Here is a 22213-nt window from a genome sequence, read left to right as displayed (position 1 = left end):
TAAATATTTCATTGTATATAGGGCCTAAATATAAGAAATTTTTATAATTATTTTGGTATTTATTTAAATATTTATACTTAAGTGTGTGTTATTTATGCTATGTACATTGACTCACCATTACCATAATTTTTCTTACCATACTTTTTATTCCATAAAGAAATAATTTTATGCAAGCTTCTCTTATTTTTGGTGTAACTCCATCCAACAAAAAATCCAAAAAACTAGTTTTATTTATGTGTATATTTTTTTCACTATTGTGATTTTTTTCCTTTCTACATCTATTCTCTATTACTCTGATAAATTTGAACACCAAAAATATTCATCTTTTTATGGTAGACTTATAATGAGAGAGATTTATTTTGACCCCTTTATATTTTTTCCACCTATATTATTTATATTTGGCATGTACATATATTTTTAGACCCCTCAATATTTGATTTTCTTAATTGTACTATTCATTTATATCATGATCTCAACAATATCTTCAATTATAGACCTACCAAATAAGATCAAGGGTATGTGGCATGCATGCATGCACTATGGAGGGCTCACTCTTGGAGGCATTCAAAAGAATCATCCAAAGAAGGACCCCACAAGGACTTTGTGCAGTGGAAAAAGAGAGTCGGTTTTGCTGAATTTTTAAAGGTCACTTGCTCTCCGAATTTGAAAAAGTGATACAAACAAAAGTTGTAGCTTGTGGGCTAAACTTTTGCCTCAAATTTTTTCATAGTTTTTTGAGCCACGAGTTGTGAGCTATGATTTTATTGGTGGACCCCAGTTTGCCCATGCCATGCAGCCACACTCCCTCTTCCACTTTATCATTTTCCTCTTTCACACACACTTCTCCACTCATCATCCCCACCTCTCTCACCACTCCTCTCTGCACCCTACTCACCTCCTTCTCAACCTTGAAGAATAAGAGAAACTATGGTGAACTCATGTCTCCTACACACACTTCCATTCCAAAATTGACCACCTAGTCTCATTTTTCCTCATCCATATTACCCATATCTATAAAAAAACCACAAAATTCAGCCTCTTCTCTTGAAAGACAGCATCATGGTGATTGATTATTCATGTTCACTTACCTTGGCTCCCAAGAAAGGTCAAGAGTGGAGAAAAAACGTATCGTCAAAGCTAGTGGACCGTCAAGAAACGTCAAAATTGACCCTACTCAAGACACCTGGAGCATCAACATTGTAAGAAATCCATATTTTCTTACCTATTAAGAGTTTTTTCTTCCTTATTTGTATCCTACTTGGATACTCCCATTGTAAATATCCAATTCCATTTGTAAATCAGTAAAAATACTAACTCTACTAATTTACTAACACTAACCTACTATGAAAAGTCCTATCACCTCCACTTCTCTCCTCTCTCTCTTCTTCATCTATCCCCACCAACTTCTTGATAATTCCAAGCAAAAGAAATTAGATAAGTGCTGAAACTCTAACCCAACCATGGTTAGAGGAGTAACCCTAGCCCTCAAATTGCTATAAAAGGAGGGTGTAGCTAGCACAAAAGGGGAAGCCATAAGCAAGAGCACTATGCTATAGCTTGAGAAGCCAAGCTCAACCTCTCTAGAAGGAGCTCTCGAGTGGAAGCTCATTGTCTTATGCATATGCATGTGTTGTATTAGGGGTGATTAGCAAGGGAACTCTATGCCAATGTAAGAGAGAGTGATCATCCAATTGAGAGTAGAAAATCTATCATTTCTCCTACTAGTGTAAGCCCAACATTTGCTGAATCAAGGAGGGTGGATTTGGACTAAGCTTGGATATTTTGTTCTCTTCCAACATAAAGTAATGGACAACAATGATGTGTAAGTGTCTTGGTGTTTTTTTAAAGTTCTTGATAGCTTGTCTCTGGGTGTTGTCATCAATTCAACCATAAATTCCACATGCTGTAAGAGGGCAACAGGGTGGAGAGGACTCCCCTAGCCTTAAGACAGTGATTGGGGTGGCTTTTCTTGTGATGTGTTGTGGTGTAATTTACTCAAGCTATGTTGAACAAATACTAATCTCACTTTGATTGGTCGTGACAAATTTGTAAGAAGGTATTAATGCAACAAGCATCCCCTCCCCCTTCTCTCTCTTTCTTACATATATAATTGTGTTTGCTTGATCACTGCCGATACATTTCAAAGCAGCCCGAGCACTCTCTCTCTCTCTCTCTCTCTCTCTCTCTCTCTCTCTCTCTCTCTCTCTCTCTCTTTACGCGTCCTAGTTCGCATCCAAAACTAGGTGGTGCCCCAAATTTGTGTAGGGTTAGGTTGCGGGTTTGTGTGTGTGTTTGTTTTTTTTTCCAACCCCAACCCAATTGAGCAGCACGGGAGCCTAGAAGGGTGCTTAGAGGCCACTCTTCTTGTTGCCCGCCCCGGACCGCCTCAATACTTTCTCGAACGTTAACCGTGATTGGAATCAAGCTATAAATGCAAGAAATGTAAAGCCATGTGAAGTTGTGAAATGAAAGGTGAAATAAAAAGAACTAATTAATATATGTGTGTGTGTGTGTATAGAATTTATTAGAACTAGTATGTGACCCGCGTGTTGCTGCGGCCAAGGAAACATCGTCTCTATTCTCATAGGGCTATCTTGTCTTCCAAGAGGAACACTGCCAATATTCTCTTCCTACATGTATAGTCTATCACATTTTTTAAAGTAATGCATGACATGACCTTTTAATAGATGTTGTAAAGCATTCTTTGATACCAAGATTTGGAGCTTCTCATAGACATTATTTTTCATGAGGTGCTAGCCCTTGTTCAACAAACTTGGGAGTCCTCTAATTCTACGGGGGTGGGCATGTGTGTGTGTGTGTGTATATATATATATATATATATATATATATATAGAGAGAGAGAGAGAGAGAGAGAGAGAGAGAGAGAGAGAGAGTCCTCCTTTTGGTCTACTTTGATCTAGAAATGCTACCAAGCCTGATCATAGAGATGAGATAAGTTAGCATGGTGTGATGAGATGAAAGCTAAGAGAGTCAATGTAAAAAAAACCTTTTTTTGAAAATGGAGTGGGTTCTAAAATTGGTTTCGATGATAGGAACACAATTGTATTCAATGTCTCTGCTCCATTCTCTTACTTGCTTATATCCTTGCATCTTTCTTATTAGCAAGGCATGGTAGTAGTGCACATCATAACCGCCTATATAATAAGAAGGACATCTTTCCCTTGGTCTACTTAGAGTTGACAAAAGTGCTACCAAGTCAAAAGTACAAACTGGGTAAGCTAGCAAGCTTTCAAAGATAAAGGCCCATATCTGCAACACTATGTAATTTTAGAACTTTTCATACCTCAGAGTAGAGTTATGAAAAGATCAGGGCTCATACTTTCCAATGTACGAGGAAAGCTTCCAATTTCAAAGAGATGAGTTGGATTTCTTTTAATATTAAGAATGTGATTGACTATTCTATCTATGTTGCTCTCTAGATGCCTTGCTTGCATCTCTATCTATGTTTTGTGCACAAGCATACTAATGCTTTACATCATCATTTAATACAATAATGCATAAGTAGCTTAGTACAATAAGGTGCACACTATTTTTTCATGTACACTCTCACTTCATTTGCACCTTTAAATGTGATAGGAAATGAAAGCAAAATAAGATCACTCAATTGTTTATTTTTGCAAGAGTTTTGGTCATTATGTTAAACTCAAGGATGTGTCGCAAAATTGAGGTTGTGACCTGAAATCATATGTCATTGATGTCTATCTCCCTCTCTCCCCAAATTAAAAAAGCATGTTCCTTGTTGAGAGAGCAGATTGTATTCAACCATTTATATGCTTGAGCCTTTTTCCTTACGCACAATCTATATCATACCAATCATTTGGTTTAGCTCTTGCTACCTTAAATGTGAGACCGAACATTGAGGCAGTGTAGGAGAGCCTCTTCTTGTATACACATTATCTCCCTTGAAAATTTTAGAGTATAGATATCATCCCTACTTGAGTACTCAACTTTTGATCAAATGAAATTTCTTGTCTTACATTTTAACATGGATCATGATCTACATTTCTTTGTCTCCCGAAAACTTCATCTTCAAAAAACAAACTCTAGGGTCTTAGTTGGAGACCTTACTTTAAAAGTTCTACATCCCATCAGCTCTAGACTTAGCTATAAAATCTCTAGACTTAGCTATACTTAGCTATAAAATCTCTTAAAGCTTAAAAATAAATCATCTTTTTTTAAAATGTCAACTCTCTCTACACGAGACCAATATTACTCCTTTGGACAAAAGTTTACTTCCAGTAAAAGTTTAGCTCAATGTTTCAAACTTTCATGTTTTCAGTCCAAAATCATTTCATTGGTCGATAAGCATTCACTTCATATTTCAAAACTCCAAGACACTTTTAAAGTCCATCATTGGATTTACACACTCTCCATCTAAATGAATGCCCACTATCTTATTTCAACCAATCAACATTTTTTGCCTATCAAAAAATGCTTAAAAATATAATTCAACTTTTTTTCCTATTTTAGTTGGCGAAAAGAGAAAGCTTTGGACATGCCAAAAAACCGCCTCAAATTCTTGCGAGTAGGTTTGAGACAAGCTGAAAAGTTCAATTCTTTGTAGAATTTTCTTTCTCAAACATGGTTTTCACCTTCTCATACAAGGATGAAAAGGATAATGTGTGTGACGACCCGGAGGTTGGGCCGCCATGTTGGAGTGGCTCTGATACCAAGTGTGACGACCCGGTGGTTGGGGCCGCCATGTGGGAGTGGCTCTGATACCAAGTGTGACGACCTGGGGTTTTGGGCCGTCAATGCGGAGAAGCGTGGTGGGCGCCTTTGCGGAAGCTTGCGGAGAAAAGGGCCCGGCTCGGGGCAAGGTGCTTTTGTCTTCAAGGGGCCTGGCTCGGACAGGACCGGCTCAGGAGGGCCTGGCTCGGACGGGACCGGCTCGGGTCAAGGTGCTTGTCTTCAAGGGGCCTGGCTCGGACGGGACCGGCTCAGGTGGGCCCGGCTCGGACGGGACCGGCTCGGGTCGAGGTGTTGTCTTCCAGGGGGCCTGGCTCGGACGGGACCGGCTCAGGTGGGCCCGGCTCGGACGGGACCGACTCGGGTCGAGGTGTTGTCTTCCAGGGGGCTTGGCTCGGACGGGACCGGCTCAGGTGGGCCCGGCTCAGACGGGACCGGCTCGGGTCAGTTGCCTTCAAAGGGGCCCGGCTCGGACGGGACCGGCTCGGGCGTGGTTGCGTTCCATGGGTCGACGGCCGTGTTGCGTTTCGTGGGTCTTGTGTTCCGGGTCCCTAGCCCCACGTAGCCTCAGGCTCCGCCGCACTCACGGAGGGTCATAGCGTGCCCTGGGGAACCTTGCGTGGAGTCCCCACGGTGCACGAGTGCGTGGAGTGAGGCTAGCGTGTCTAGGTGGGGGGTCCCCTCCCGTGGCCGTTTTCGGGAGGCTCATACCCCTTATACACACCCCCGGTTGAAGAGAGTTCGACGTCCTCGTCGAACGAAGGGAAAAGAGTGCTTGGCTATGCATGAGGCCAAAGGCGAAGGGGTGCATATAAGTGCAAAGTGCGTGAAAACTGTACCCGAAAATGCAAGTAGAAAACATGCTTTGTTTTTGTCATTTTTGGAATGATGTGTGTGTATTTTTGTGGTTTTTGGCAAAAGGCTGAAAAATGGATGCTTTGAATACGCAAGTAGAATTCCCCATACTTGAGTATTCCCCAAAAGGTAACCCGGTGTGCGCGGAGCCACCTGCTGCGTTGGCCCGCGCGGAGGCTTCTTGAAAGCCGAATGTGAAGGAAGTCCGTCGCAATGCAACCCTTGCGAATTTGCAAGGAAACTTACCGTCATTTTGACACACGTTGTAGACTTAGGCTGACACCAGCTTTGGTTTCCAATCTTGAATCTTGAATCGGGCAAGGTTACTTGGTTAGATGCAGTCTTTGGGTCAAAGTAGCTTTGGTCGTCATGACACCATGAAGGCTTTGGCTGATTCTTCAATCTTCAAACTGATCCCTGTTTGTCCCTGTGTGGACGTCATTTGGAGGGCTAGCACGGTGCCCTGTGGTCTCTTGTAGACTTGAGTGGGTCTTCAGCTCAGCATGGGCCACAAACGTGGCCGGGGCACGACGAACTCAGTTGGCTTGGTCCGTCGCGTTTTCTCTTTTTTTGTTTTTGATATAAAGAGCCCTGTCTGGCTTGCATCTTTCCAGTGTGTTTGCAGAAGAGGTGACGGCCCGCGGGTTGGGCGCATCATGTGGAGGTGGACTGGAGCTCTCTTCCTGAAGCTCTGATACCAAGTGTGACGACCCCGCCATGTGGGAGTGGCTCTGATACCAAGTGTGACGACCCGGTGGTTGGGGCCGCCATGTGGGAGTGGCTCTGATACCAAGTGTGACGACCCGGGGTTTTGGGCCGTCAATGCGGAGAAGCGTGGTGGGCGCGTTTGCGGAAGCTTGCGGAGAAAAGGGCCCGGCTCAGACGGGACCGGCTCGGGGCAAGGTGCTTTTGTCTTCAAGGGGCCTGGCTCGGACGGGACCGGCTCAGGAGGGCCCGGCTCGGACGGGACCGGCTCGGGTCGAGGTGCTTGTCTTCAAGGGGCCTGGCTCGGACGGGACCGGCTCAGGTGGTCCCGGCTCAGACGGGACCGACTCGGGTCGAGGTGTTGTCTTCCAGGGGGCCTGGCTCGGACGGGACCGGCTCAGGTGGGCCCGGCTCGGACGAGACCGGCTCGGGTCGAGGTGTTGTCTTCCAGGGGGCCTGGCTCGGACGGGACCGGCTCAGGTGGGCCCGGCTCGGGCGTGGTTGCGTTCCATGGGTCGACGGCTGTGTTGCGTTTCGCGGGTCTTGCGTTCCGGGTCCCTAGCCCCACGTAGCCTCAGGCTCCGCCGCACTCACGGAGGGTCATAGCGTGCCCTGGGGAACCTTGCGTGGAGTCCCCACGGGCACGAGTGCGTAGAGTGAGGCTAGCGTGTTTAGGTGGGGGGTCCCCTCCCGTGGCCGTTTTCAGGAGGCTCATACTCCTTATAATGTGTGACGTTCAACCCCTCCACTTAATCCTGGACGCATTGAAAATACACTGGTTGGTTTGAAACTTGAGGGCAGCACCACTCGAGAAATGAAGTCTGAAATTTGAAGTTGGAGACTATCAGAGATGGGAGGCGCAACAAGGACATGCGCTTCTAGGGTATGCAGATTATACAGAGCAGTTTCCTCCTCCTCCACGCGTCCCAGTCGACCTTCTGCAAGTCCCCTTTCTACCCATCTCCGACCTTCCAGGTTTACTTGCTTACCTCCCTCTCTCTCTCTCTCTCTCTCTCTCTCATTCAAAGCAAACGACGAATATTCCTGATTGCTGCTTCTTTCCCGCTTTCAATCAGCTTGCGCAGGATTTTGTGTCTCTCTTCTCACGTGCCCATTTTCAGCTCGCCAAGTACAACTACGCCATTTTCATGTCATCGCAGTCCATGGATGCCCTCCCATTTTCTTCTTGCAGGTTTGCCATCCTGACAACACTGTTCCCTATGGAAAAACTGCCTTGACTCCGTTTCTTGTCTTTAAATTTGAGCATATACATGTGGCAGTCTCTTGGTTTTTATATACGTATCGGTTCGTGCTCAAGAAATGAGACAGCCTTTCTCTCATTAAGTGGATACAGCTAACAGATATGCAAAGCTACAATGATGGCAATGCTCTCACGCGGAAGACCCATATTGGCACGGAGCTGAGAATTATATTTTCGAGTGACATGTGTCTATACCTTCACTTCCCTTTAAGGAGGGTGTGTCTAGGCTTATACTAGATTCATTTAGGCATCTTTTTGAAAGTAGTGCACATGTAGCCAACCACACATTGCTTTCATTGGTGGTATGCAATTCTAATTTTGGTACATGTATTAAGTAACTTTGTTAGAGTTGCACTTCTTGTCTGGTGGGGGCTCATGTATCTCCCAGGAGTAGATTAGGGAGTAAGGGTCGTTTTATCCCGGTTAATGCAAGCTAGACGTAGTACGTACCTGTATTATGCCTTTACAGCCATGTATGTGCCCACTTGGTTAGTTGGCAAGAGGCAAGACCTTTACTCCTCTGTTATTTAGAGGTCAGGTCTCAATTTTATGTTGATGTGGCATATTTATGAGGGCACCCCCATTTTATTGGGTCATGGGTTATCTGTGTAGGTCGCATAGATGTGGGAGTCTACTATACGTAGGACCCCTTGCTCTTAGTTTTATGCATGTATCCAATTGAAGATTGCCAGTGTTTTTAGGCTTCACACACACACACACACACACACACACACAGTTGTACAATTGGTGGTCTTTCTTTGACCCTAACCTACCCTATTTTCTCTCACAAAGCTTTGGCTTATCTAAAGGGGGTGACTTTTTTCATTTCAATCTTGTTAGGCTTTGACTTTATTGCCTTCTTAAAATTGGTTTTTTCGTGTCAATCTAGAGGCTTTGCTAATCAAATTTCCCTTTATGCAGTGGTTGATGGTGCATTGGCTTAACTTGGGACCTCAGTATGAAACTTGAGCCTCTTCAAATGATTATCTGTTCTCCCCAGATCTGTTTGGCCTGAACATGAACAATTTGTAAACGAAACAAAGAAAGTAGATTTGCCCACCTCATTTGTTGACAACTTAGTCTGAGTGATGGAATGCCACAAGCTTTGACGGTCCGGGACTCTGTATCCAAACTGCTAAGACTTCCTCTGAGATGTGTTTTTCTTACTTTTTTTTGTCTTCCTCCGCTTCTTTTCCTCTTTGCTGGAATCAGAGGCAGAAGAACTCTTGGAATTGTTTGAAGAAGAAGGTGAAGACGGAGAGCTGGGGTCACCCTCGAAATGAACACTTTTCTTGGATTTACTAGCCTCCTCGAAAGTGGATTTCCGGCCTAGGTAGCAAGGATATCCCTTTGAATTGCTCTTCTTCCGAGAATGCTTTGTGGGCTTTATCAACTGGTTGATTCTCTTTCCTCTTTTCAAGAGTGTCGTCAAACTCTTCCTGCGAGTACAGTTCTGAGTTTCTGCACTCGGCTTTGCTGTCTTCTTCTTAGTGACTTGAGAGGTGAACGAACAACATCTTGCCATTGTGACTAAACCTTGTCAATGATTCTTAAGATACTTTATGTATCTCGGGTCCTTGGAGCTTGATCATCCGTTTGGCACTTGTGTCGACATGTAGTTGACGTTGGTATGCCATCTGTCGAGATCTCCCATCAGAAGCGGGCCATGATCTTCTCCCGATTTTACGGAAGGAGGTCGGCTCCCGTTGGGTTTTCCTGTGCTTCTTCGCTAGGATTGGAGTGCTCTTCATCTCCCTGAAGACGGGTAATCGGTGGAACAGTGTTCTGTGTCAGATTCACTGCTAGAACCCATGTGTGTTTTGGGAAAAGAGATTGGATGTAAGGTGCAGCGGAATGAGTGTTGAACTTTGCTCAAGATGAGTGCTCCGAACTAGGCTCAAGGTTCCTTTTTACTTAGGGAAGGGAGAGCCTTTCGTTCTTTACCGAGAGAGTGCAAGTGATCACAAACATAGTGATGAACACTGTGAATGAAGGTGCTGAGACTGAGAGATAGAGAGAGAAAAGAATACGACACCGGGGAGTTGTCAAACCCTCCTCCGAAGGCCCCTCTCTCGATGGCGAGAGGTCTCTATGCTATTGATTGCACAATCTAGTACAAGACACTGATGCAAACTTGGAAAGCTATTATGCAATGAGCGGATATGACGATGACGGCGACGACTTGAATCTCTATCTTCTGCTGTACATGATGCTGATAGAAAACGCTGATCTGGCTAAGTCTTTTTCACTGAATTTCTGCTGCTTCAAAAACGCCACCTGCTGCCCTTTTAATCGTTGCAAAAAACGCTGCTTGCTGCTGTTTATTGCTGAAGGAAAACGCTCGTTTTACGGCTGAGAAAATGCTGGTTTTACTGTTGAGAAAAACATTGAAGCTTAATGTTGAGAACGTTGAATCTGCTGAGTCTTGCAAGCGTCGCTGATTAGGGCTGTTGGCGATGAGAATGGATGCTGAAAAACGCCAGGGGTGTGGGTTGGAAACGTTGGAGTTTGTTACTGAAAATGCCAGGCTATGGGGGTTGGTTCTTGCTTGAGAGGGGGAGAGAGAAGCCTGTTGCAAGTGAATTGCCTGATGCACCTTCTCCTCTCCTGCCAGATAGTGCTAGCGCTAGGTTGCTTATATACTTCATTAGCAAAATTGCCCTACCTAGTTCCCAACAAAAGTCACTTAAAATTAATAAGTGAAAAATGTCAAAAATAGGGAAAATAGGTCCTGTGCACTGGAAAATGCTCTTGATGGATTATGATGGTAATGTTGATGATCATGCTGTGTGCAACCAAAGGATATGCATCTACTCTAAGTGCCTGGGCATGCACGGTCTGCTAACAGACTCACAAAAGTGCTAGAACACTTCCTAAGCTAGACTGACTGGATTGAATTAAACCCTTGTCATGTTGTAGCTTGTCCATGGGCACATAGGGTTGGACGTGTCACGTGACATCGGATCCTGCGTAGAAGAAGAATCATCTGAGCATTGATACCACTTAATAGGCTTGGACACTCCAAGGGAGAAATCTACAGCAACACATGAGAAAATTGCAAACAACTTGAGAGAGAGAGAGAGAGAGAGAGAGAGAGAGAGAGAGAGAGAGAGAGAGAGAGAGAGAGAGAGTGAGTCACGTGACACATCCCAACCCTATGTGTCCGTGGACAAGCTACGCCACAGCAGGGTTCAGTCAGTTTAGATTAGCAGTGATCTGGCACTTTTGTGAGTCTATTCGTAGACTGTGCATGCCCAGTCACTTAGCAATAGATGCATATCCTCCGGTTGCACACAACATGATGATCAGAAATCCTATCAGAATCCATTAGCATCAGTTAGGGGATTTTTCCAGTGCATTTAGCCTATTTTCCTATTTATTGGGATTTTCACTTATTATTTTTAAGTGACTTTCCTACAAAAGTAGGTAGGGCAATTTTTCTAAGTTAATATATAAGCAAACCAAAGTTCACACTTTCTGGCAGAAGAGGCAGCAGGAGCTTCCCGCTCAACAAGTAACTTCTCAGCAGTACCCCCCCTCATGACCCCCCATCGCCATACCTCCCACTCCTCTTGGTGTTTTTGTCCAGAATCAGCCATTGCCAGATCATCCCATTTCGTGGCGTTTGTGACCCCTTCAGGCAGCCCCCGAAGCCCAGCGTTTTTGGGATTTCAAAGCATCAGCAGAATCAGCGTTTTGACATCGGCAATTTCAGCCAAGCTAGCGTTTTTGCTGGCGTTTTTGCCTTGCTACAGCGTTTTGACTTTCAGCCCCAACCTACCGCAGATACACAGCATTTTCAGCCTTCAGCAAGTTAGCAGATACATCCCAGATCGGTTGCAGAAGCTCCCCCATCTTTAGCCCAAGGAAACGCAGCCAAAACAGTCATTTTCAGCCACCGAAACAGTCCCGAAATTCAGCGATTAGAAGATCTCAGATTTCAGCCGTCAAGTTGCCGTCGTCGTCATCGGCATAGTCCCATTGCATCAATCCATTGCATTCGCATTGTACGCATTTGTGCAATCAAAGTAGACCACTCTCGCCGACGAGAGTGGGGCCTTCGGAGGAGGGTTTTACAACCTCGCGGGTGTCGTATCTCTTCTCTCTCTCATTCACTTGCATGCACAATATCCACTCACTTTGTTCGTGACCACAACACTCTACAAGACGGAAAGCTCTCTTTCCCTAAGAACTAAAAGGAACCTTGAGCAATAAAGATCACTAATCTTGAGAAAATACAACATTCATTTCGCTGCACCTAACATTGGTATCAGAGCTTTGGAAGTGTTCTGCATTACTCAAGGAAAGAACCACAAGAATTTTTTTTTGCTTGTTGCGATCGCACGAACCCAAGTTTACTTGGGCATGGCGATTTCTAATCGTGTTTTGTTGAAGAGTGACAGGAATCCCAAGAAAGAAGGGCTTGTCCAGCCTCCCCTTGTGTCTCTTTTCACTCATTGAGAGCGGACCGTGCACTTAGCGGCCGGCCAATCTACGTGAGGTGGGAAAAAGCAACCCTGGTGTGAGCGCAAGGCCGCCTAGGGGTGCGCCCGCAGAAAGGAGTAGAATTCGGGTGAAGAGAAGATCCTTTTCCAATGCGATTTGCAAGCGAAAGAAAACCTCAAGAACCCAAGATTCTCACGAATCAAGGACCTCAAGAACCTCAAGAATCCAAGTTCCGCGTGGACTTAAGAACCCAAGACCCATACGAACCCACAAGAACCCACAATTGCAGAATGGTCATCACTCGAAGCGGAATGGATACTTCGCTTTGAAGTGATGAGCATGAGAGAGGCGAAGAAGAATTTTCCCCACGAGGAGGTTTTGCCGACCCTTTCCCATCTACGACAAAGATTGAACTAACTCCTATGGAGGAGTTGGACCAAGAAAGAGAAGCAGAAAGGAAAGCCTACGAAGAAGACATGGCAACCATAGAGCGTGAATACACAGAAAGAATGGCAGAATTGTATCGCGAGAACAAAGCAGAAAGGCAAGAGATGTTGCGACTCTTTTCTCAAGTGCAGGCACAGATTCAACATGATCGGAAAAAGGAGACTCTCGCAATCTCTTCTTCTCCAAAGCATGACACAGGATTTGCATAATTGTGTGAAGCATGATGATGATTTGATTGACAATGACTTGCATGATGTTTTGATTGACAATGATAAGCACAATGATTTGCATGATGATTTGATTGATGATGATAAGCATGATGATTTGAATGGCAAGCATGATGATCTGGATGACAAGGACAAGCATGATGATTTGCATGATCAAGATGTGATTTCTCACAAGCATGATGAGTTGCATGAAGATGATGTGATTGTTCACAAGGATGAAGTGTTAGTGGATGCTTTTTCTAGCAAAGCTAACCTCGTAGATTCGATCAATCACGAAGAATCGATCTTGGCTTTCGAGTCCACGTCCAAAGAACCTCCACAGGACCATTCGATCATTCAGGAAGAAGCGATCTTGGCTCTCGAGCCTTGGTCCAAAGAACCATCACAGGAAGTATTACGCATAGTTACATGGGACGGCGGGTCGGGGTCGGGAACGGGGTCGGGAACGGCAAAAGTCAGGAAACAGGGACGGGGGTCGGAACGGCAAAAAAAAAAAGAGAGTTTTTTTTGCATTTTTTGACCTACACACATAGAGCATCACTTTGACCATAAATTTACACTAAATAGACCAAAGAACACGAGTCATATAGGCTGAAATGTGCTAATAAAACATCGATGATCGATGGATACAAAATGAGAAGTGCATGCCACAAGGGCTCAAGAGTCAAAAAGCCTAAAGGACTTAGGACAAGCCTGAGGCCTCAAGGATAACAAAAAGTACAAAGGGCTATGTAGTAGGTAGAGTCGTAGACTCAAGAGTCTAGACTCGAGAGTCGAGTGATCAATGATCATCAAACTCAAGAAGTGCTCGCCTGCTGAATCTCCACATCGTCGTCGTAGTCGAGGTCGTCAGCAACATATGAGGGCTCCGGCTCGGGAGGCTCGCATTGAGGCTCGAAATCCTCCTCTAGCTCCTCCAAAAGAGTATCGGCCATAGATGGATTCTCTTGTGCCATCTCCCACTCAGTGAAAGGATCTGCCTTGTGTGTGACGCGCTTGGCAAGCATGCGCAAGTTAGCGCTCACAAACACCAAATCATTGGCCCTCTGAACGCCAAGGCGATTCCTCTTCTTAGAGGCAATGTGGCTGTACACACTCCATAGTTGCTCCAAGCAACTAGTGGTACATGCTTGGCTAAGGACACGAACAGCCAAGCGCTGCAAATGTGGGCCATCTCCTCCATAGTCCTCCCACCACAAAACCGAGCCAATCTTGTTGCGATCAAGTTGTGCATCTACACATCCATAGGAGCCCTTCTTTTGCCTGTAGTTGAGTAGCTCGTCTCTAATCTTGCGCCTAATGTCACTGCTAGGCTCAAGGCGCTCCAATGCAAGCCGCCATCCTTTGCTCACCTCCTTGTCGGTCTCTTGACGCCTTCCTTGAAACTCAGGGTCAAGCACATAAGCTGCCGCATGAAGTGGAGAGTAGTATCCATTCCACCTCGACTCACACAAGCCATGAATCTCCGCATACTGAACAGGGTCAGGCACAAGCTTCTCAAGTGCCTCTATCATCCGATCCATGGCTTCGTAGACTTTGCCAATGCATGGCTGCAAGCCATCCACCACTCGAAGTAGGTGTAGAATAGGCTTGACCATGGCGTCAAGAGTCTTCACCTCCTCCCACCAAGCGGCGTTGTCGGCCCATTCTCGGCATTTCAATCCTACTGCTGATGTAGACTCCGGCATGGCCTGGAACTCATCACTGAGAAAGAGGTCCCTTAAGGCTCCGCCACATGTAGACAAGCGGCCTAGCATAAGCCAATTGAATGCAAATCTTGTCTCTGAATATTTGAGCAAAGACAAGTGGCTCCTCTTTGAGAATTCATGGCGCACTTTTTGATGGTTGAGCACAAAGGAGACAATTCGAGAGGCGTCACCAATGGTGGGTGAAATCCATGACAAGTTCCCTATGTCCTTGAGGAGGTTATTGAGGCAATGCGCCATGCAAAATGTGACATGGATGCTGGGATACATGCCCTCAATGATAGCTCCGGCTGCCCTATTTGACGCCTCTCCATCTGCAACCATACAAAGGACATTCTCCGGGCCGCTGATCTCTATGGTGCTTGTCCACTCCGCAGCAAGCATCTCGGCGGCCTTGCCACTATCGGATGCATCATGTGACTCCACAAAGTACATCTCCCCCCGAGAGTAGGCCACCACCCCGTGGATGGACCGCTTGCGGGTGTCGCTCCATCCATCTACAAGAAGAGAGACGCCATTGGTCTCCCACAAATCCTTTGTTGCTTGGGCCGCTTGCTCCACGGCAAGCTTCTCTTTGTCAAGGAGGGTGGTGCGAAGCCTCTCCGATGAAGGTGGCACATAAGAGGAGCCATATTCCCCTATTTTCGTAACCATGGTTCGAAAGTATGGAGACCTATCCACACAAAATAGAGCATGTTGCGTCAGTTTGGAGAGTTGAGAAATTATAACCCATTATGAATACAAAATGGAAGATTGCAATGTGCATATGCCAAGGGAAACTCACCGCGAAGCATGGAAGGCAATGTGGTCGTGGAAGAAGAATCGGGCAACCGACCTATCTACCTCTTCCTTCAATTTAGGATTCCAATTTTCGTTGAGAGTGGTTTGGCGATGCGGAAGGGAAGAGGACGGTGTAGATCCATGGCTCTTGAAGGTTCGAGAGATGTCGTCAAGGTTGGCTTCCCTTTGCTCTCGCGGTGTCGCCGTGGCGGAGGGATCAACGGCAACAAAATGGCCCCTCTTGGCCGCTTCCGCAACCTCATACACCGTGAGTTTCTCAAGAAGATCCAACCTCTTCTCGGGAGCTACATGAGGGCAAAACTTCACCTCGTGACCGGGTTCATGAAGAAGATGGGCTCGCACTTTGTTTGAACCACCCGATCTCTTGTATGGACATAGCTTGCACGTCCATGGTCTTGCACCGCCACCTTTGCCACGCGAGCTAAAGTCGACTTCATCCCACCACGACCACGTTTGCACGGCGGGCCTCCTTCGAGAAGAAGCGGCTTGAGAAGTGGAGTTGGCTTGAGATGACATGATGGTGGAGAGACTCGAGAGAGTAGAGCTTAGAAGTTAGAAGGGTTAGAGGAGAGCTTGTGTGGAGAGAGAGAGCTTCAAAGTGGGTAGAAGAGGGAGAGGAGAGCTTCAAAGTTCAAACTTGAGCCTTGAGCTTGAGGGAAATGGAATGAGCTTGAGCCTTGAGCTTGAGGGAAATGGAATGAGCATTGAGCATTGAGACTATGAGTATTAAGAGGCCCAAGGGAGCCTTTTATAGCCTCCCAAGGGCCAAGGCTTAAAAAATATGGCAGTTGGGGCTGCATAGAGCCGTTGCAAACGGTCAAAAACGGTCACTTTTTTGAATCCGACCCCTGCCGACCCCTGCCGTCCCTGTCCGGTCCGTCCGACCCCGGTCCGGCCCCGGCCGTCCCCCCTGCGACTCGCCCGTCCGTCCCGTTTTCCGTCCGTCCCTCGGCGTTCCCAGCCGTTCCCAGCCCGGTTACGGCCGTTCCCCGGCCCTAGGGCCCGTCCCCCCCGTCCCCTGTAACTATGGTATTACGTGTTCGCATGATTGATACGCACGCATTGTTCGAGTGTTTCATTCGTGAAGGTTTCTTGTATTTTAGTCAACATTGTTATGTGATCCCTTTTCCTAGGCATGACATATTGGATGTTGAGCACGTTTCTCTCATGAATGAGCATGAATGTATGCGGATTTTTCATGAAAAGCTAAAAAGTTTGTATGTCAAGAAGTCACATTCCATGTCTCTTCCCTGGCATGACACAGTTTCCCAAAGAGCACATGATTGTATGAGCACCAAGCATGGGCATTTCCATTGTGATTTGCCACAGTTCATTGATTTCGATCAAACCGAAAAGATTCGAACGCATTGTTTGCATGTGTTTGATGAACGGGTTGTCACTCCGTCTCTATGTTCATCTACATTGCATACACAATCTTTAGCACAGACAAGTTTTTTTACTTCACTTTACATGGAATGGGTATATTCATGGTTTTGTGTTGGAGATGGTTTCAGGAATTTTCAGCCATGGCCATTCTTGAAGACGAAAGAAGTAGGTCTCTAGACATAGTTGAAGCATCGAAGGAGCCACAGAAGACTTTGAGTCACTTTCGGCGCGGCCCAGAGAAGCAAGCGTTGCAGACCTTTATGAAGTTCAAGTACCGCACAACCCACACATCACAGTGGGCCGGCGAAGAGTCCCTTTCAGGATTCCGGATGCTGTTGGCGATCTCCCTCGACGCCATACAATTCGGTACCAGTACCTCACTTTGAAAAGGAGGGGATGTCACGTGACACATCCCGACCCTATGTGTCCGTGGACAAGCTACACCACAGCAGGGTTCAGTCAATTTAGATTAGCAGTGATTTGGCACTTTTGTGAGTCTATTCGTAGACCGTGCATGCCCAGTCACTTAGCAATAGATGCATATCCTCCGGTTGCACACAGCATGATCATCAGAAATCCCATCAGAATCCATTAGCATCAGTTAGGGGATTTTTCCAGTGCATTTAGCCTATTTTCCTATTTATTGGGATTTTCACTTATTATTTTTAAGTGACTTTCCTACAAAAGTAGGTAGGGCAATTTTGCTAAGTTAATATATAAGCAAACCAAAGTTCACACTTTCTGGCAGAAGAGGCAGCAGGAGCTTCCCGCTCAACAGGCAACTTCTTAGCAGTTCCCCCCCTCATGACCCCCCATCGCCATACCTCCCACTCCTCTTGGCGTTTTTGTCCAGAATCAGCCATCGCCAGATCAGCCCATTTCGTGGCGTTTGTGACCCCTTCAAGCAGCCCCCGAAGCCCAGCGTTTTTGGGATTGCAAAGCATCAGCAGAATCAGCGTTTTGACATCGGCAATTTCAGCCAAGCTAGCGTTTTTGCTGTCGTTTTTGCCTTGCTGCAGCGTTTTGACTTTCAGCCCCAACCTGCCGCAGATACACAGCATTTTCAGCCTTCAGCAAGTTAGCAGATACATCCCAGATCGGTTGCAAAAGTTCCCCCATCTTTAGCCCAAGGAAACGCAGCCAAAACAGTCATTTTCAGCCACCGAAACAGTCCCGAAATTCAGCGATTAGAAGATCACAGATTTCAGCTGTCAAGTCGCCGTTGTCGTCATCGGCATAGTCCCATTGCATTCGCATTGTACGCATTTGTGCAATCAAAGTAGACCACTCTAGCCGACGAGAGTGGGGCCTTCGGAGGAGGGTTTTACAACCTCTCGGGTGTCGTATCTCTTCTCTCTCTCATTCACTTGCACGCACAATATCCACTCACTTTGTTCGTGACCGCAACACTCTACAAGACGGAAAGCTCTCTCTTTCCCTAAGAACTAAAAGGAACCTTGAGCAATAAAGATCACTAATCTTGAGAAAATACAACATTCATTCCGCTGCACCTAACACAGAGAGAGAGAGAGAGAGAGAGAGAGAGAGAGAGAGAGAGAGAGAGAGTTGACACGAAGCGGCGGAGTTCTGCTTCCAAATGCATTGGATCCAAAGAGTGGCGCCCCTTTCAGTATTTCTTTCTTAATGATGCTTCACAAAGTACAACGTTCGAGGGTCCTCCTGCGCAATGCTCCCAATGTATTGTGTATCGGAATTGATTTATGGTGACAACTTAGGATGAGTGCTCAGCGAGTACTGTAACAAACTTGGACACTCCAAGTCAAGAATCAACCGCGACACGACAAGAATTCACTTCAAAACAGTTCACAATTAGATTCGACACCGGCCCGCCGACGGAGTTCCATGCCAAGAGATATTGGCCCCAAAGACTGGCACCCCTTTCGATATTTCTTTTTGTATTAAATCTGTTGCTCAAAGTACAAGGGAGTGGGAGGGTCTCACTCTCAGACTTTGCGTCCAGATGCTCTGAGAAGTGGGAGCCCAAGCCACTAATTTATAGGTTTACAAGGGCTGCTAAAAGCAGAGCCCCAAAAGCTGCCATAGTTTTTAAAAATAGGCTGAAAATAAAGCAAGACCTCTCACAAGCTTCTTGGGAACTTAAAACAACCTTTAAAAAGCCTTTGCGTAAAAATTTCCAGCCTGTAGCGTAGGAAAAAGCATCCGTACGATCTGTCGTACGCAGCTGCCACGTCATCAGGCCGTATAGGCTTACGCGTTTTGCGCCGCAATCTGCAGAGTGTCCGTACGCTGTTGCCACGTGTCACTGTAGAATTCCGGGACTGCCTGCCAATTCAGCAATGCACCGCGTATGTGTACTACATCCACCATGCCACGTCACCAGTTTGTGACATACCCCCCCTCTTGAAAGCATTGTAATCACCCTCGATTACGCCTGCAAAACAGATAGAGGCCATAAACTGTCTTAGCAGACACTGACTATTAGTACTGACGCACTTACCAATCGACAGTCACATCACACGACATCACTTGACAAATCACATTCAAAAATTCATTCGGATCTCAGACCATGATTAATCGGCAACGTGTTTAGCAATCGCATCTAGATCCATTCGGGACCTCATAGATGCCCGATTAACTAATCCATTTAGCAATCACGTCTATCGAGATCTTTTAGACCGAAATGTTGTAGTCATTTCGTCTATCAGTTCTTGCACTTAAACAAGTCAAGAACAAATCAATATCATATTATCGGGAATTCTAGTTCATAAAGTCATATAGCAAAATACTGTCAGCTCACAGTATCTCTGAAACTTAAAAGAGACATCTGTGACTTTAATATCAAAATCGGGGCAATTTGTTGACAAAGGAGTGGAGCGACTCCCCTCTTGAGCATACCCATTGCACCAAATTCCGCCCAGCTGAGTTCGGGGTTCAATTTTGGAATAGACTAAGCTAAACCAAAAGCTTCACGGTAAAGGTTCACAATCTGAGGAGTATCTGCCAGGTCCTCCTGCTCCATCCACTTCGCATCCGATGCAGGATAGTTCTTGAATTTAACCAAGAACCGCCTTATCATTTTACCTTTCACCTTTCTTTCTGTATGTGCCAAAATCTGTTCTGGAACGGGTATCTCCTCGTTTTCCTCCACTTCGGGTTGCTCATCAGGCTCCCCATCATCGGGCACATCGCCTTTAAAAGGCTTCAGGAGACTCACATGAAAAGCATTGTGAATCCTCCAAGTATCGGGCAACTTCAATCGAAAGGAGACATCTGTCAGAAGACGGACACCACGTGCCAATAGAAAAGAACAGACTGAACAACTTTAAGCACTTTAAATAACAACTGAACTGAGAGAGAGAGAGAGAACACGCGACACGGAGTGGCGGAATTCCACCCAGAGAGTATTGGCCCCAAACCTTGGCGCCCCTTTCGATATTTCTTTATATTGCGTCAACACGGTACAAGCTGGTACTCTAGACTCTGCACCTTCTCCAGGAAGCATGCCAGAGAAAGAGCCCTAATCTCATATTTAAAGGCGCTTGGCCTGAAAAGCAGTTACAGTCAAAAGCCTTTAAAACTGAAAAGCTTCTGGTCCAAAAGCAAAGCCAAAAAGCTGCCAACGTAAATCACGGAAATCCGTACAGCCTGCCACGTCATCAGCCAGCGCAAAACGCGGAATTCCGTACAGCTTGCCACATCATCATGACAACGCAAATTTCGAAAAATCTGCCACGTCATCAATTTTTGTGTGTGTCCGGATCTTGCTTTATTTTCTTCCTTTATGTCACTTGGGGCTCCATCGAACGGGGTCCCCATAAGTTGGTAGGACTTCTTTTGTTACTTGTTCTTCTTAGGGTTTAGGCTCCTCGGCCACATCTGTAAGTTGGCTCCATTCTTTAGGCTTTGACACGTCAGCAGTTTGTTACATCTCCCCTTCTTGAAAGAGAGTAATCGTTCACGATTACATCAAATCTGCAAAACAACTCAAGTTAGCTCAAAAATTTCCGAGGGACATTCTGAGGGACAATCAATTTGCTCTTTTTATTAAGGAGTTAGCTTCTCCTTTCGGCTCTTTTGATCAAGGAGTTAGCTTCTCCTTTTTGCTCTTTTGATCAAGGAGTTAGCTTCTCTTTTCGGCTGTTTTGATCGAGGAGTTAGCTTCTCCTTTCGGCTGTTTTGATCAAGGAGTTAGCTTCTCCTTTCGTCCAGATCGGAACTCTTGATATTCCGGCGTAGTAAAATTAGCTCTCACACCCAGACCGTACTGATCTTCCACGGGTGTCTTGATGCACTAAAATTACATACCCAAGCAATCTCATCCAATTAGGAATATTCAATAATTGGCACATCACAATGCAACACAAATGCTTACATATGTATGTTACAAGATACAACAAACAGCGCCGCTGAGCACTCCCCCGAGACAAACAGTTTGCGGTATGAAGCTACGCAACGACTACCTCGTCACTCCCCCCATAAATAACCTAAAAAGGTCCGGGCCATGAGCTCAAAGGACTGTACAACCAAACGCTCCCCAGACCACAGTCTGCGTCGCTTGGAGGTTCAAGCATACAACCAAACGTGTAACAAACTTGGACACTCCAAGTCAAGAATCAACCGCGACAGCACCAAATAACCACTTCAAAACAATTCACAGATCACAATAGATTTGCACTGGCCCGGCGGAGTTCCGTGCCTAGAGATATTGGCCCCAAAGACTGGCGCCCCTTTCGGTATTTCATTTTGTATTAATCAATCATCAAAGTACAAGAGAGCGGTTAGGGTTTCACTCTCAGACTCTGCGTCCAGATGCTCTGAGAAGTGAGGCCCTCACCACTAATTTAAAGGTTACAAGGGATGCCCAAAAGCAGAGCCCCAAAAGCTTTTAAAATCAAAAGCATCAGTTCTCTCTCTCTCTTAGAGAGTCTTTTCTCTTTTTTTTTTTTAAAAAAAAGCAAAAGCAAAATTCGCGTCGCTCATCATTTTCCAAAAAAAAAAAATTTTTTTTTTTTTTTTAATAATAATCCGCCTCCGCGATTTCCGGAATTTAGGGTTTTTGGCAAAAATTAGGGTTTGCAGGAATTTTAGGGTTTCTGGCAGAAATTAGGGTTTCTGCTGTCCGCCACGTCATCACTTTGTGACATACCCCCCTCTTGAAAGCATTGTAATCGACCGCGATTACGCCTGCAAAACCGACAAAAGCCATAAACCGTCTTAGCAGACACTGACTGTTAGTACCTACGTACTAGGAACGCACATCTAGCACATGTACAAAATCGACAGTCACATCACACGACATCACAGGACATCACCAGACATCACAGGACATCACATGACATTCAACATTCATTCGGATCTTAGACCATGATTTATCGGCAATGTAGCTAGCAATCACATCTAGGTCCAATCGGGACCTCATCGATGTCCGATTGACTAACCCCTATTGCAACCATGTCTATTCGAGATCAAGTAGACCAAAATGCTGCAGTCATTTCGTCTATCAGTTCCTGTACTCACAAGAAGTCAAGAACAAATCAGTATCATAATCAGGAATTCCATTTCATAAAGTCATCCAGCAGAATACTGTCAGCTCTCAGTATCCCTGAAGCTCAAAGAGACATCAGTGACTTTAGTATCAAAATCGAGGCATCTGTTGACAAAGGAGTGGAGCGACTCCCCTCTTGTGC

The 22213-nt window shown here is 45.7% G+C and overlaps 1 protein-coding gene across 3 annotated transcripts in view; it reads left to right on the top strand.

Moving 5' to 3' along the window:
• The first annotated feature begins 7021 nt into the window (after nucleotides 1-7021).
• LOC147465331 (uncharacterized) overlaps nucleotides 7022-22213 on the top strand; it is a 42255-nt gene continuing 27063 nt past the window's right edge. For 2 of the 3 annotated variants that reach the window (XM_086519392.1, XM_086519386.1), the window contains exons 1-3: nucleotides 7022-7245; nucleotides 7347-7462; nucleotides 8453-8487. In XM_086519392.1, the coding sequence (XP_086375518.1) occupies nucleotides 7121-7245; nucleotides 7347-7462; nucleotides 8453-8475 (264 nt within the window). In that variant the 5' untranslated portion in view covers nucleotides 7022-7120 and the 3' untranslated portion in view covers nucleotides 8476-8487. The remainder of the gene's footprint in view (nucleotides 7246-7346; nucleotides 7463-8452; nucleotides 8488-22213) is intronic. The other variant, XM_086519400.1, reaches the window with a different exon arrangement.

The sequence above is a fragment of the Adiantum capillus-veneris genome, chromosome 1 (assembly GCF_014529385.1).
Source record: "Adiantum capillus-veneris isolate H3 chromosome 1, ASM1452938v2, whole genome shotgun sequence".
NCBI lineage: Eukaryota > Viridiplantae > Streptophyta > Polypodiopsida > Polypodiales > Pteridaceae > Adiantum > Adiantum capillus-veneris.
The sequence above is the reverse complement of the archived record's forward strand: the minus strand, read 5'-3'. Positions and strand labels throughout refer to the sequence as shown.